This window comes from Hippocampus zosterae, chromosome 14 (assembly GCF_025434085.1).
Source record: "Hippocampus zosterae strain Florida chromosome 14, ASM2543408v3, whole genome shotgun sequence".
NCBI lineage: Eukaryota > Metazoa > Chordata > Actinopteri > Syngnathiformes > Syngnathidae > Hippocampus > Hippocampus zosterae.
The window spans coordinates 8,007,801-8,024,265 of NC_067464.1; the positions used below are offsets into that span (position 1 = coordinate 8,007,801).

At 46.0% G+C, this 16,465-nt stretch overlaps 1 protein-coding gene across 1 annotated transcript; it reads left to right on the top strand.

The window, feature by feature from the left end:
* The first annotated feature begins 674 nt into the window (after nt 1-674).
* LOC127614613 (bcl-2-modifying factor-like) lies at nt 675-13,539 on the top strand. The gene is made up of 4 exons (XM_052085932.1): nt 675-844; nt 2,281-2,477; nt 3,126-3,340; nt 8,385-13,539. The coding sequence occupies exons 2-4, from the start codon at nt 2,306-2,308 to the stop codon at nt 8,499-8,501; spliced, it is 504 nt and encodes a 167-aa protein (XP_051941892.1). The 5' UTR covers nt 675-844; nt 2,281-2,305; the 3' UTR covers nt 8,502-13,539.
* The last annotated feature ends 2,926 nt before the right edge of the window (nt 13,540-16,465 follow it).

The following is a 16,465-nucleotide window of genomic DNA, read 5'->3' on the forward strand; positions in this document are numbered from 1 at the left end:
TACTCGCAGGGCTAATTTATCATATTCACACACTTTTCTTGCCAAAGGACAATTCAGTCTTCAATAAACCTTCAAACACTCATGTTTTTGGAATGCGGTTGGAAGTCAGACGACCCAGGAGAAAAAAAAGCACACACATTAGCAAAGGCAGAACAAGCAGCCTCCCCACATGCAGGTAGTATTTTATTTTATATTTCTGGAGTGGTATTGGGGAATAAAGGGACAAAAAAAGGGTAAAATGCTTGGATTCAAGCACTATTTTTTCTTTTTTATAAACCAAAACCTTTGTAATTTTTACCTAGTGTCATTCAACTACCCGTCGTTGTCGTGTAACATTGCAGCAACAGGTGCAATAAAGAAGGTGTATAAATGTTCAGATAAATTAGTTTTAATCATAATACACAATCGCTGCGCATAGCGTCGAGTTGTAGAGGCGTGCTTCGACCTCGCGTGAGAGTGGGAATTTCCCGTCCACGTGTCTGAATACGCGATGGCAGACGCGGGATCACAACAAACTCCACGATTGGTTACGGCGAAGGACTCTTAAAGGAAAGTGCTGCGACCCCACCCGGTTCCAAAGGAGTTGACCGACAAAAAACCGTGCGTCTTTAAGAGAGCCTATTTACCAAGTTGGGGAGCCCCGCCCCGGCGGCGGAGTTTGTTTTTTTGCAGCTGACGTCGGCGAAATGAAATCGGCTTGTAGCAGTTTTCCCCACAGAATGGAAGTTGTCGCGGGGAAGATACGGGCGATACTTGGTTGACCTGGTCGGATATAAACGTCGCTTCACCTTTTTTTCGTCTCTCCGCGGTGAAGTTCTCATTAACAAGGAAGACTGCGTAACGGGTAAGTTCCTTATAACCTTATAATACACATTGGCACCTTTTTTTAACAGGGCGACAAGCCGGCTTATACGTCTCCTGTTTAACTGACTTTACTCTTAACATCGTGCCAAAACCGAAACTAAGATTACAATATGATTCACTGCCTTTCCTGTAAGAACACGTTGAAACAATAACTACGGTATAGCGACCCGGTGTACGGATTTTACTCGCATCGATTACAGCCGCATGATTATTAAAAACAATAAACCATCTACGAGATGCGTTTCTTGTAAGACCTTGAAATGTGCACGTCACTTTCGTGGGTTCAGTATCTGTATGGCTATTTTGTGTCACTATTTTTATGTCATATACATACACATACAATGGGAATGTTTCGTGCTCGACTGAGTCAAATTATAGCATTTTATACACACACACACACACACACACACGTGTGTGTGTGTGTCATCATAGAACTGCCGTTTTAATTTGATCATGATAGTGGCGCTCTGAGAAGATAAAGAAAGTGCACACCCCCCACCGCCTTCCCTCGGCTGCATCGTGTTACAGCAGGGGGAGCCATGACATAAATTCTGTTCACTGCTGTGCAAAGAGCAACTCAGGTTATCTGGAAGTTGTTTTTTTCCCCTGGCTCATCCGAGTCCTCTGTGGTCCTTGCCATAAGTTTGTTTAACAAAGCATGGAGTGGTTTTACTCCGAGTTGATTGTGAGGGCACACCGTTTACACTGTAAATTTGCGTGATTGGGACACAATCTTCTTGCGTGGGGTGAAGAAATAAATACTTCATGTCAAAGTGTTGGCAAGCTGACAGGCCAGAGTAGGGAGAGAGATTGAACGTTTTCCACCAAGACTGTCATTACTCTTTTGCTGTGAGCCCTAATTTGGTGGTGTGGTAGTAGTCTAACCCTGCATTACAACTTCATGTTGACTGGGGGATTATCTATTGAAGCAACTTTGTGATAACTCTTTGACTCCCGCAACGACTCGGGGTTGGGTGCAATGAATCATTGTCACCGAAGAATAGCGCCATTTGCCGGCACGATTTTCCATCAGGTTGTTTACGTGTTAAATGTACACTGATAACTGCCTTTATTACCTTCTGTGCGGGAGTGTGACAAGTTATGGGCGGGGTCAACACGGACAAAAATAAAAATATCTTTCATTGACCTCAGAAGCCAATCTTTGACCGCAGTGAACCGCGTGGTTTAAACAGTGAAAGGAACAAAACGATCATCTTGGCCACAGAGGCAGGCCTCATCTCTTACCCAGCTTGTCCATTGTGGTTTAATTGATTGGCGCACACACATTATAAACCAGACAGGTTGTCTAGGGTGAGTGTATTCGAACGGCGTCTGATAAAATCAGCAAATGACCGCGCGTCCTCAGTGTGGGATCCATCTCATATTTCCCTCTCTTTCCCCCATTTAACCTTTTAGTGTGCTCGGCGTGTAGCGTCCCCGCATGGAGGATGAGGAGGATGATGTGTTTGAGCCAGACCCCCACTGCTGGCACACCACATTCAAGGAGATAAAGTGCGAGGAGCGGGCAACACAGACACCTGGCCCCGTCCCGGCATCAAACAACGGCATGCTGCCCTGTGGAGTCGCAGAGGAGCCAAGACCACTCTTCTACGGTGAGTCGAAGCTAAAAATCACCAAAAAGGAAGCGCCAGGGGATTGTTTCCTTCTGCGTGCCGCACAGTTGTAAAATCAGAAGCGAGACGCTTTCATGTGAGGAACGGGAAAGTGTGTAGTTGCGCCGATGTGACCCGTGGCGCCTGATAGTCGTGATCAGGGCCAGTTTTTATGGCGCGTGTGGAGTGTACCCAGCTGCTTTGCTATTCAAAAGGCGCCAGGCTGCCTTTGTGACTGAGTGGACAAGCTGACAGGGGTGACTACCTGTGTGAGTAGGCTGTAAGTGATTATCAGTGACAGCAAAGTTTCAATGGCACCATATACTGTATGTGTAATCATTGCCGGGTTGCTCCATAGCGACGGTAGAGAGCGACTTTAGGTGAGTGTGACTTTTAACACCGTAAAATGACTCGCCGTGATTGGCTCCGGAGCAAATACAGCAGCTGTGAAAGTTCACTCTGAAGCCAAGCAGGCTGACATCTTCTGCAGTTCTTGGCAAGTCTTTCTGCCTGCTGTATCATCATTAACATCATCACACACTGACACCAAGAAAAAAAAACAACACATCAGGTCTCATTGCCGCTTTTTTTTCTGGACATTTATTTTTATTTTTTTTTAACAAAGACCAAATCTTGACTCCTCAACAGGTAACGCAGGTTTTCGATTGCACTTCCCGGCCCACTTTGAACTTGTTGGTGAACAGGAGGAGCGACTGCAAGAAAGCGACGACGGAATGGAGCAGCAACTCCAGCAGCAGCAGCAGCAGCAGCAGCAGCAGCCCGTGGCACGCAGCATAGAGGCCTGCGTCGGTCAGAAACTCCAGCTGATTGGAGACCAGTTTCATCGGGAACACTTACAGCTGGTGAGCAGGAATCAACACAAGCACAAATAAGACTGGCGCGAACGGCTCCTCAGAAATACAGGACACGGCTCTTGGTCTCGTCGCTGCTTTTTCAAGGAGCTTTTGAGTAAACAAAAGCTGAGCTTAAATGCTTAAGTGCTGAGCCCTTATGAAAATATCCATCATCTCCGTTGACGGAGTTAGATATTATTAGCTCTTCATTTGTCGCGGCCTAAACTTGCACCGCATCACGCCGAGATCTTTTTTTCCACGCGTTTAATGAACCGATTTAACAACGCTAAGTTTGTTAGGTGCGGCTGTGTGATGTAATTTACCCGATGTTATCGGGTCATTATCTTATTCAAGTTGAGTTTGTTATGGTGTCGCAGACAATTACTAATGCAACCATCAACGAGCTGCGTGCAATTAGGAGCGTGGTTGGGTTTGAAAAAGTAGTCTTGCGTCACCTTTCGCACACTTTTTGTCGAGATCAGTGCCCCCTTTTAAATCCAGGAAAGAATTAGGGTATGTTGGAGCTAGTTTGCTCTCATTTATTGTGGTAGCTCCATATTTGTTTTGGAGACGCTCTGTGTGTGTGCATGTGCGTGTGTGTGTGTGTGTGTGTGTGTGTGTGTCCTCCCCCTCCTCCCAAGCCAAAGACGAGCTGAACCAGGGCAGCCCTTCCCCCACCTCCCCAAGCCCTCCCCTGCCTCCTCTTCCTGTTTATTACTCTCCCCTCTCCTGTTTTCTCTGCGGGCCCGCGATGTAGGCAAGTACTGTAGCACACAGGATGCTTGCTCGGCCTCGGCGCACCGTACTGTGGTCAGGGTGACACTGTCCACAGAGTCACCGCGCTGCACAACATCACTTTTATGTGTGTTTGTGTGCTGGATTGTAAAACCGTGACCCTTCATCGCACAATCCTCCTTATGGTGATTTCTTTGGCACGGACTTAGTATCTGTTGCACAACTGGTGAATCGTATATTTGAAGGCACAAAAAAAAAAAAAAAAAAGAAGCAGAAGTGGCGGGAGTGCGTAAACATGTAACCTGATACCGAACGCGTGAGTCCGAGGGGAGCAGCTGCGGTTCCAGGGAGTCTCCAGTCAGCCCCTTTACTGGGCGAGGAGCGGTCAGCTGAGAAACCATAATAAGACGTCTACACACATGCGGGTTGGGATGAAGGGGCAAGGGGGGGGGGTTGTAGAACAGTCAATGAGGTTGTGAGGTGGAGAAATTAGCCTCAAATTACCAAGTACAGCACTAAATTATGATTCAAATGCTCCAACAGTTTTGGGGGGGAAAAAGTATCATAGAAGTCACACCAAAACTGGAGTTGGAGCCGTCATCGTGTGTCATTTCGAGAGACCTCTGCCTCCTTTTTTTTTTACCTTTTTGTGTGTTTGGTCACCTTCTGAAAGACGGAACAGTGTCAGTGGCACGAAATTAGAAAACCATGCGGTGTGGGTGTCGAATATTGCGACGGCGAGGATGTGATGTTCAAGAAAGCGTAAAGCCAGCAGCACAGTATCAACCATTTAAACGCCTCCTCTTCTTCTCTCCACCGATAATTCTTCTGTCCAAAAAATATGTTCTCATGCGAAAATAAAGGTGCAGTTATTAGCGCCACCGCGGCTTAGCAGCAATGACTCGCGCGTGCCGACTCTGGCAAAAAAAAAAAAACACCCGGATGGTATGCTAGGAGCAATTGCAGGTAGCAGAGGAAGTGGCTTGTGTTGCCCTCGCCGGTTTGAGTAAACGGCAGTGAGGCTGCGACGCAGGTGAGGTCATCAAAATGACGAGGCCGCGCCGCGGTAAGTCGGAACGCTGCCGCTGCCGGGTGTGATTAATTAGGGCGGACAACCGCATAGCTACGGTTTGTATCCACGCGCGTGTTTTCAGTGCGTGCAGCCCAGTTCGTTGGCTTTGCGGTGCGGTTGTGGAATTTGTCTCATTGAGCCTGCGCGTACTGGTACATGAACGCGAGGTTGTTGATCGGCTTTTTACCATTCCTCACTATCGCACGGTCTGACTGACCGTGGCGTGAAAAAAAAAAAAATCCCATCAGTCAATAATAGTGTCAGTGTTCATCCATTTTCATTCCTGTCAGTGGGTGATTGCAGTTCTTCAGAACAGACACTTGTCCCTGAGCCGTCCAAGTGCTTGGACTGCCATCTGCTTGATGGATCGGGAGGGAGCCTTGTGGCTGTGAGGGGGGGCGGGGGGAGCCGGTGGCCCCCACGGCAAAAGCAGGGATTAGGTAGCCAAGGAGTGCCGGAGGATGCTGACAGATAAATTGCTCTTCTGTCAGAGAGGGCTGGAGGGGACACTCAAGTCCCCAGAGGACGGCCAACATTAGCTTGCGCCGCCATTTGAGACATAGCGATAATGACAGTCACAATGGCAGGAAGACGGCTCCGGCTCGCACAGGGCAAGGAGCGGAGTTGGGTTTCATCCCCGTGTTTTCTTTCTTTTTTTTTTTTTTTTTTTTTTTTTTGGAAGCACACCCAATGACTCTTGCTGCTTTTGATAGGAGGTATTGAAAGCTGGTTTGAATATTGCCTCGCGGGTGTCTGTGTGTGTGTAACGCGCATGACTTTATCTCTGCTGTTTCAGCACTTTGGAGAAGGGAAGGAATAAAAACACAGCAAGGCGATTTGGATATCTACTTTTGCTGCTACTTTTTTTTTTTGTGTTGAGTTGTGCGTTACCATCCAACGTCATACCGTTTATTTTTCTTGGACTCCTCGTCTCCTCCCCTATGACGGTTTGTTCTTGGCCCGGAGGCGGCGCCTGTTTTGCCGCAGCGATAAGGCCAAGCTTGCGAGCAGCTGGCCCAATCGACAGCCCACACGGGACACGCCGATAAAGCACATCAGTGCCACGTTCGAGTGACGACGCCGAGCATCTGGCTAAACTCCGGTGTGCCGTTTGCCGGCTAAATTTAGAGCCTCGATTTTCACACTTGGTGGCACGAGTTCTTTCTGAGTTTTGACAGGCCGTCTCAGAGTCTCTCTGTCAGCATGATGGAGTAAAGTGCAACGAGGTCACTCCCGAGGGAAGGTTCGCTTACTGTCATCTTTGTAGATGACATCTCCACAAATCATCTTTGTAGAGATGATTTTCTACCCATCTGGTTTGTAGTAAACACACTTGTGCGGCTTGATAAAGCGTATCATTGCATCTCAATCCACATTTGTTTTAGTTTTATCGGATCATATCATAGGCTGGAACGCGACGGAAATTTGGCCGTAAGTCTTTCAGGGACAGCGCTTACGACAGGGGACGGCTTATCGTGTTATCGGGTCACAGGGAGCATGAAAGGGTTCATCTTGATTTGGACGTTTTACGTCGATTGATGAATGGTGAACGGATAACGTGTCAGCGACATTCAGCACCTACCTCATTGGATCGGATTGTCTGTTGAGCTCCCAGAAGATTTCTTCATTTTGTTCCCTCTACGAAAAAACTGTGTACTTTGGTTTCACGTCATCATGAAAGCAAAACCAAAGTTTACCAAGCACGGACATGTTAGCTCTGATGTGTCATCAACTGCTCCGTTCTTCAAAGTACCCCCGCACAAGGCAAGTCACACGGGACAAGAACTCACAACACTGGCGATTTCTGGCTTCTTTTCATTTGACAGCAGCTTGATGTCGACTGAATATTTTTGTGTTGGATCAAAATCAGACATTTGCCAACATCTGCTTTTACTTTGGAAAACAGCAGTCAACATTTTGGACTATTTCCATACACACTAACCCGGTCACAGAATCATAACAGATTTATATTTTCTGCACTGTCAGTTTAATGTCCTTTTTAGAATAAAGAGAGGGAAATTGAAAAACGGTTAAAAAAATGATCATATTAATCGAGTTTTAAAATAATTGTTAGTTGCCGCTGTAACCCATTGCATAGTCCACCAGCTTGTAAGAGATGAAATGGCGTCTGTCATGACAGTGGTAATTCCACATCACCAATTTGGCAAAAGGATCTTTGCCTGATGAACTCTCCTTTTGAGTTGTCCGTTTTCCCTCCTGTAGGCATTACTTTCACAATGATTTCACAAAGGCACCTTACTCTTACTCGCAAAGTTGCCTTGCATCCTGCACATTGCTGCCGTTGTTTCGCTTCTGACCGTGCACGGTGGAAACCTTTACGGTCAGATTCAAAATCTGCTGCGAAAGCATCCATAAACCGACAGTTTATTCGGATTCCAAATGATTTTTTTTCCCCCCTGTCAACACGAGAGAGGGCATTTTCTTGAGGAGGTTCAAATCCTTGCGAACCGTTCAGGCAGTTTTGAAGCGATATTATGACGCTTAACTTTGCAACCATTTGAACCCTTTCATGCATACTGTAACCTGATAACCTGATAAGCTGTCCCCTGTCGTAACCGCTGTACCTTGAAAGGGTTAAAAGTGCATTGGCAAAGTCATGATTTCTGACGAACTCCACTGGACCATTGCGGGGAGTGTAGAAAAGCGCACCCAAGACTCCCGCCGCTTGAAGTCTTGTTTCCAACCCCTCCGAGTCCGAAATGGCCGTCGCGTTATCAGCCCGTGGCGGCGTCTGCCTTTCGTCCAGAGATGAGCTGCCGCCCTGCTACTGTACCTTCTCGCGTGCTGAGACGTCTTTCCCAAAGGCTCCCTGCCTCTCATCAAGAGCTCCCTAATCCCATTTGGCGCAATTATCTTATCTCAGCTTCTCAATAGCTGAGATAGTATTATCCCGCTAATCACACACACAATCCAATTGGCTCACAAAGCCTCCTCCTCCTACTCCTGCTGGGCAAAAGCGTGCACACATTTACAGTACGCCTGGGAATATCTGCGTAAAATGATTTTCACTCAGTTGGTAAAGAAGACTGTTATGCAAATGTCATCTCTATTTTTTTCCCAGCGTGCGGTTTCGTTTTAGCCGGCGCAACCTTTTCACTGTGTACATTGACGGTCAGCAAACACAAATTCGTGTTTATAGCCCGTGGCTATTTATAACCCGGCGCTTATTGATTGCGTTTCACTTGGGTGCCCCGCCAACGCTGGTCTCGATGTTTGTTGTTGCAGTATCATCGAAACCAAAGGATCCGGGGGATGCTGTGGTGGCGTCTGGCCACGGCCGTGCTCGGCCTGCTTTTCGACAGGGGCTTCTTGGCCGCACGAGGCGGAGCAAGACGGAGGTGAGACGGTCTTCCACCTCGTGTCTGTTTTAATCATCTCCGCGAGGAACTGGACTCCCGATGGCACTGTCGAATCTAACACGGGTCTGTTTGTGGTGGCACGGTGGACGCGTGGAAGGGTTTCTCAAAAGGTCACCGCGGGACGGAGACAAGTGACTTTTATACAAAGTTTTTTTTTTCTTTTCAACACGATGCCATGATGCCCAGAGATTCCTCTACGGGACAATGTTCATATTTTGCTCTCCGTGTGGTGTAGTAGTTTTGTACAGTACATTAGTTCGTTTTTTTTTTTTTTGCACTTCACAATGTATCCATTTTTGATGACCTCCACAACAGACCCTTGGAATGCCTTATTCATTGTTTTCTGCCATAAAGAGTATTGAAAGAATTTTACATAATGGCAGATAACAAAAGGAAATGTGGTGGGCTTTTTTTTTTTTAAACCGTTGTGAAATATTTCCAGGTAACCACTCAAGTTGATTTATAATTTCCAAAGAGGCAACTTCTCAGAAAACGCGTTTTGCACCTCACTGAATGGTTACATTTATTTTCTTTAATATGGTTTGACCTTGTCATGTCCCTTTCTTACTCATTCTTTTGCTGTAATAACGTACACAGACGGTTTCTGTACACGACTGCTCACCAAGAAAAATATTTTGTTCAACTATCGTGAGTAAACGCTACTGTACATGTCGCTATCTCCTGAGGTATCAGCGACGTTTGCAGACGTTAATAATTGCTCACTCGTCAAACAAACCTCTGTAACGACTATTCAGACTGCAAGGAATATGGCTTTTGGGCTCCATTTCCCGACCCAGCGCAACCAAAATCTGGGTATTTTCGCAGATGCACACAGCTTAAAAAAAAGCGGGCGTTTTGCGGCGTTGTGAGCGTGAACACAGCTGACTCGATATGGCGCCAGTGGACGTGGTTTCTTTCGTTCCCTTTAAAATCGGCCCGCGCAGAGTTTGACATAGTGGCAGCAGAAACCGATGAGATAAATTGCATTTTGAAGAAACCGGATCAAAGCGGACCTCCACGGCCCGATGATCCTAATTTGGCGAGGGAGATCACAGATCTGTGAAGTCGGTCGGCAATTAGAGACCGCCTTCCAAACACGATTGTTGGTGTCCGTGTGTGATCCTCCTCGCCAGCCCCAAAAAGCCCACAGCTGTGATTTTCAAAACAAAATAAAGATCTTCAGAACAACATATGCAATGAATTGATTTCCGCATTGATTTAGATGAAATATGATGACCGCCACCACACATGTTTGTGGCACCCAAATCGCATTTTACGACGCGAGGCAATACTTAGATGTGGTTCCAGCAGGCGTAAAGTTCAGAGAGCTTTCAGCTATCAAATTGTCTGGTGTGCCGGGCACATGTCAAAGGAAGCGCCCACCACGATGTAGAGCGATCTACCAAATTTCCAAAAACGCTAAACGAGGTTTGCGCTGCCACAAGAATCGAGATGCGCTAATTTTTACGAATATACAGCCCAATGAGTCTATCAAGTTTCTTACGCTGTATGGATAAAAGTCTCGCCACCTATTTGAATTCTACCCTTCCAAATGCATTAGCAACAGTTTGGGAAAATCCTTTTTGGTTCCAGCAGAACTTTGGAATAAATTCGAACCTCTATACCCAACATCGGCAACCTTTGACCTCCCATACGCACTCCAAAGTCTTCCCGAAAAAAGTGAGAAGTTTTAAAGCCGCGCAAGCGACACTCACGTTTTCCTCTTTTGCTTTCCCATGGGTGTAGTCCACCTGTCCCAATACTTTTGTCCATACAGTGTATCAAGCCACCTGCCGTAAAACTGCCCAATGACAGATATAAAACAACAGTCTCCCAGCTTTTTTTTTGTAAGTGCACTAAATGGAAACTTTAGTCACGCCAATTGTGTATTTAGTGAGAGCACCAAATCCTTTCCCATCCTGTGTTGTTTTTATTTTGTTTTTTTTGCTTTGTTCTATCCGTGTTATTTGCAGACCTCCATGCCCTTGAAGTGGAGCTGTGGATCCACTGTTTTTGCACTAGCACACCCTTTAAATCCTTACTGATCGGCGAGGGTTAGCGAGTGCTTGCGCACGGCTCGGATTAAAAAAAAAAAATATTTTTTTTTTAGACAAGGTTCGGTCCAGGTCGCAAATGATCTTCCAGGCGTTCACCAACAGTTTCACCGGTCGCAAACAAAATGTCGGAAAAGAAGAACCGTTTGCAGCCGATCAAACTCTTGGCTAACATCTTCGCGACCTTGGACGAACCCTGATGGGAAAACCGCATTCAATACGCGCGCGCACGCTCGCAAACCCGGGGCCGCCCAATGAGAGACGGGCTTAAGACTTCCACTATTTACCGCCCCCCGCATTTTATATGAAGGTTTTCACTTAATCTATAGCCACAACATCCCCTTTTTTCAATCAGTATTGAGACCTGGCAGGTCACAGTCTGAGATCTGAACCGGCAAGGAAATGGTTCTGGTCCTGTCCTGCCACAGCTCGGTGTGTCGTTTTTCCACACCAAACAGGTGAAACGGAATCCTTTCAGGAAACTCTCATGGGATTTACCCCCCGCTTTGGATTGGGCCGGGTGACTCTTGGATTGCCTTTGATGCTCAGATCCAGAAGCGGGCCAGTTTTTATTCCACGCCACCGACCATTCACGATGCAAACTAAAGACTGCGGTTACTTCCTATTGTTAACTATGTTTTGAAGACACTGTGGAAGATTTGTGGGGGTGGGGTTGTGGGGTTCTTATTTTATTTTTTACATTGATGAACACAGGCCAACTTTTGGACCCACGGAGCATTACGTATCAGGGGTGTGTAAATGACTTGCTCCAAGCAATGTGTCAAAGTTGATCACTGCGTCGTTATTTGATTTGATTTTTTTTTTTCCTCTCGTACTCAGCATATCTCAGGGATAACAAGGCTTTGTGGGCCACCTTGAGAATCAGTTACACGGTCAGAGGAAGAGCAGCGTTGCCACACATGACGAAACGGTCGTCTCTCATGTCTTTCCTCGTCCCAGATTTGTCCGCGCAAAAGGTACATTTTGACCAAGGAGTCGAAGGCTAGACTGGGGGGTGGAGGGGGCGGGGGGCTACCGAGTGTGGAGTTAGGAGGCGTGTGACGTGCACTGAATGTGGTTGTAGTTTCCTGCGGATACTCAATGCTGAGCCAGTCCGTGTAGCCCCTCCCCGTCCCGCCATTGTCCTCTCGCTTATGCCGCTCCTTCAAAGACACACGCCTATTCTTCATTGAGTGTAATTTATTTTTTCTTATTATTTATTTTCTTTCTTTTTTTTCTTCTTTTTTTGTATATTTGCCCATTTCTACTGTATACACTCGCACGTGCGATCACTTCTTATTCTCCTTGTCTGTCATAAAGAGCAACGGTTGAGTTTAAAATTAGTTTTGTACAAAATGGACCTCAATGGTCGCAAGTAGATGTGATCCACTCTTGTCCCTGTCGCACCCCCCCCCCCCAAAAAAAAAATCACCGTTCCCATTAAAGCTGACTTGGACAATTGCCTTTCAACGCTAATATCGCCTTATCATTCGCCTTATTGACGACCGCAGCAGCTTCCTGCTCTTCTTTAAGACAACGGCTTCCAAAGCTCGTCCAACCGCTTTTCCATCCAGGGGAGCCTGTTTGATCCTGGAAAAATGGATCACGGGTGGAGTATTGAAAACGTGTGATTTTCTAGGGATGGGCTCCGACCACCTCAGACATTTTTCAATTCGCCGCTCAATTCGGTCTCGGGCAAGATTCTCTCCCATGTGCAGTTTAGCAAAAGCGGCGGCTTCAATGCAGTTATTAATTTGTATCATAATTATCGTGGCTCACGTCTTTTCCCTCGGAATTAATGAAAGGTCATCCGTCGCTGATGATACATCAGAGAGGCAGAGCTTCAAAAAGAGTTAGGACGTTCATGTTCCTTGATGAAACAGGGTGTTGGTTTATGTGTTCAATTCCCGGAATCTTGATCAATGTTGTAATCGACATGCACTGGAAAGTACTTTGTTTCTGTAGATCCCACGGGTCCCTTACGTGTTGTGTCTTCCTATATGATGTACAGTATACTTCGGATTGTTCATGTGGCGTCACAGCTGCCAAGGTGGCTCGCGCCTTTGATTTATTGGAAAGGGAAACAATCTGCCGCGGTGCCCCCCCGCCCCCCCCATGTATTTTTTGTTTTTTGGTTACAATGATGTTCCCGCGCTGCACTCGTTCTCTTGTGTACACGTTAAGAGTGGAGCGACCCTCGTGTGTGTGTGTGTGCGGGGGGAGGGGAGGGGGGTTGTATTTTACGGAAACCGTCAGTGTCTTTGAATTTTGTAGTCCACTTTATATAAATTTGAAGTTTTTGAGGAAGTTTTGAATTTTTTTTTTTCTCATAAAATTCCTTCACGTTCTTTCTTAACTTTGCAAAATGTATTTTCTTAACCGAAAACGGTCTGCTTTTATAAAGGACTCGGATTAGATTGTTGTTGTTTTTCTTAAAGAGTAGGATCCTTGCGACTCCGTGCTATCGAGGGCATTTTATTATTTGATTTCGATTTTTTTTTTCCAACATTCCTTGCACAGCTCTTTGCAGCGTGTGAAGCAAACCAAAACAATTCACTGTCGTTAATTTCGCATCTTTGGTTGCCCTTCTTGACAGACAACCGATACAAGTGTACATGTATTTGTAAAACCCTGGAATATGCCTTTAACTGCTCAGTTTCAAATGAAGTCTTGATGATCACACACTCTCTGTATACCAAGAAAAGGAGACCCAGCGAAAATGTAGCATTTTTGTAAACATTGACTGTGTGTTTTCGAGACTCTACTGTGCACTCATTTTGTGTTTATATGTCATTTTGGTTTTGTTTTGTTTTCTGGGGATTTGTTCATATATTATGGAAGTAAAGACAATGTGTTATGTAGTGCAATATGCTGTACATATGGAGCTTTGCTCTACAAATCTTTTTTTTTTTTCCTGGATTTCTTGTTATTGGTACTTTTTTTTTCAATAAAATTTTATTGAACGTGTTTCGCGGTTTCTGTATTTATGAATATGAACCGGATGTGCATTTCTAAAGCCATTTACATTGACGTTCATAGCTTCAATTCATTGTGCCAGTATGTTATGCAGTACGTATATCGTTTTGAATATGCAGGAGTATAAATATCCCAAACAGAACGCCCATGTGCCCCTAGTCCCGAAAATGTGTTGGATAAAGTTACATTTATTCATCCCATCTCTTTACAATTACCCAATGTAATGTTTTTAATCAAGAAGTGCAATCTGAAAATGCAGACATCTAGTACACATACACTTAAAAAATACTCTGTAGCCATAAAAAAAATATCTTAACCCATTCATATATACACCACTCACATACCCAATTGTCCTTCTCTCTGTAATGCGAAAATGAGTTCAGATGTGTTCGTGGATGCAGCAAACAACAAGACAACCAGTTTGAGTGACAATTTATCATCGCGGTATTTTTAGCCTAATAGCATGATGAAGAATTCCATTTCATTTGAATTTACTGTGACCAAATCCATAAAATAGACTCATGTAGTTTTCAAAAACGTTTAAATGATTTAAGCCGCTATGCCATTAGCAGCAGTGTTCACATGTGGTGCGCAGGTGCGCTTAATACGTATATTATAAGACCAGCAGATTAAATTGTGTTGCTGCGCATATGTGTACCAAACCTTTTGCATTACAGACTTTGAACCACCTCATATTTTCTTGGATTAATTCATCTGTGCAGCCACAGAGCTGGGCCACCCCTTCAAACCTGAGATCTTGACATTTATTTGTATTTTCTTTGTGGAGCAGGAGACGGGGCTCGAGTCGTGTTGAATGACTCATTGGATCAGTTGAATCTTTTGAGTGAATGCGCTGACTTAGATCACTTCATGAAGTGATCATTTCTTTGTCAGTTCAGTTGAACTCGGTTGCGAGCACGCGGCCACGAGAAAGAGCAACTCGCTGGGCGGCAACATGTTGGTGGGCTTTGTGGGCATCTCGGGTCTCGCTGCAGAGCGACAGGCAGAGGAGGTGCGCGTTGCATGGCTTTTAAAACGACTCCGTTTTATGTTCTGGTTGGTTGGATATGTTATCAATAGTTTTTATTGACTTAACCCGGGGGTCGGCAACCTGCGGCTACAGAGCCGCATGCGGCTCTCAAGCGCCGCCCTAGTGGCTCCCCGGAGCTTTTTCATAAATGTTTGAAAATGGAAAAAGATGGGAGAGGGATATATATTTTAAGATGGTTTCTGTAGGAGGAAAAACATTACACAAATGGGAAAGGGTTTTTAAAAAAAAGTTGGCGACCGCTGCACTCGAAAACTGCGTCAAAACAATTGATGGGGCGGTCATTATAAGTCTTCAGATTCATCCCGTGACGTGGATGGGTGGGGGGAAAAAAATTAGCACCAAGCGACAACCTCAGGTACCCCTTTTGCCAAGCAGGCGCACTAAACATGGTCGCGGTTGTTTTTTGTAGTAGCATCGGATGCGAAATTTCTACCAAAAGTCGTACGTACCGTTATCCCTAAAACTGGATGAACTCGACATTTGCAGGTAACAAGGCCTGCGAGGCTGGCCAAGCATTTGGCAGAGGCTGGCCTCATCGCTTCCCCCCTGCTGTTAGGTCGTTAATTTTGCGAGCGCAGCGGGGCTCCCCAACCTCTCCAATAACTGTTGCCCGCCCCTCCACGCATACACGGGCAAGTGTTGCATGACAACAGAACGATCCCATGCATCGAGCCAATGAGCGTTACCTCACACCGCATTAAGGCAGAGGCTGCTGAGCTTATACAGATTAGTTACACCGCAGCACGGATGCCCTTAAGGCATGAGAGTGATTGATTACTCCTGACACACATAAACATGAAACTCTGCAGCTTATCACTGGTGAGTGTAGACCCCGAAAGTGCACTCTTATCCAAATGCCGGTTTCTTTCTCAGTCAATTCATAGAGCGATTTTACAAGACCAGCCCGACGTTATGTGCTGCAGTCCGGGGAGCCCACGCGGTCTGTCAAAAATGTCAAAAAGTATCGGTCGGTATGAACTGACATTGAGGTGCGACGCAAGATTTCAGAATGTCGCTAGAAGTGCAGCGCTCTGCTCTGCACTCTGAGTTGTTTTGAATAGTTTTTGCCCCTCTCGTGTGGCTCGACATGCGAGCAACTTTCGGTCACAGCGTCAATTTCTCATGGAGCAGATTTGGATCTCTGATTGATCTCAGGATTAAAACTGCGGCTTGTGGCTGAGCGCGCGTTGTTTTCGTTTTGTTTTCAAGCATGCTGCTACATCTTCCAGTCCCCAGTCCGTAACCTCGGGCGGGGTAGGCACGTGGCACTTGTATTGCCATACATGGCAGGTTTCACGCTTTGCTGATACCTGACTCACCTGTTTGGCCACTTGCTAGGGAAAGAAAAAAAAAAACCCACTTGTCTGCGGCCCTTCGACACAAACAGAAACGCAGGATGTGGTTAGAGTAGAGGAAAAACAGCTCTTTTTCTCAGTCATCCTTGGCTTCGTCAACACAACAGTTCCCCTTCCTAATCCTGTCTGGGGTGTTCTAAGTGAAGGAATGTAGGACACGTGTCAGATCTACTCGATTCTGCTGATATCGGAGACGAAATGTGACATTGCGCAAAGGATGTCCGTGGTCCGCCCGGCTGTTTACGCAGCTTCACGGCCCCAGTGATCCTCTCCTCTCGGCTCAGCTCTTTAATAGGGAGAGAATTGGCTTCCCCGGGCCCAAACAATGGCTCCTCTGTTCCAACTGGACTGGCCTCCCGCTGAAAGAGACACCCATTAGAGAAGCTCTATCTCTGGGGTCAGGCTCAGGGGTCGCGCACAAGTGCAGCTCTTGTTTATGTCTGCAAAGTCAATCAAAACACGGCAGCTTAACTCCTACTTGCCCGATTCGACTTGGCGAGTTTTCCCGTTG

Coding starts and splice junctions, on each gene's coding strand:
- LOC127614613 (XM_052085932.1), top strand. CDS start 2,306: ATGGAGGATGAGGAGGATGATGTGTTTGAGCCAGACCCCCACTGCTGG. Junction 2,478..3,125: donor GCCAAGACCACTCTTCTACG/GTGAGTCGAAGC, acceptor ACTCCTCAACAG/GTAACGCAGGTTTTCGATTG. Junction 3,341..8,384: donor ATCGGGAACACTTACAGCTG/GTGAGCAGGAAT, acceptor TTGTTGTTGCAG/TATCATCGAAACCAAAGGAT.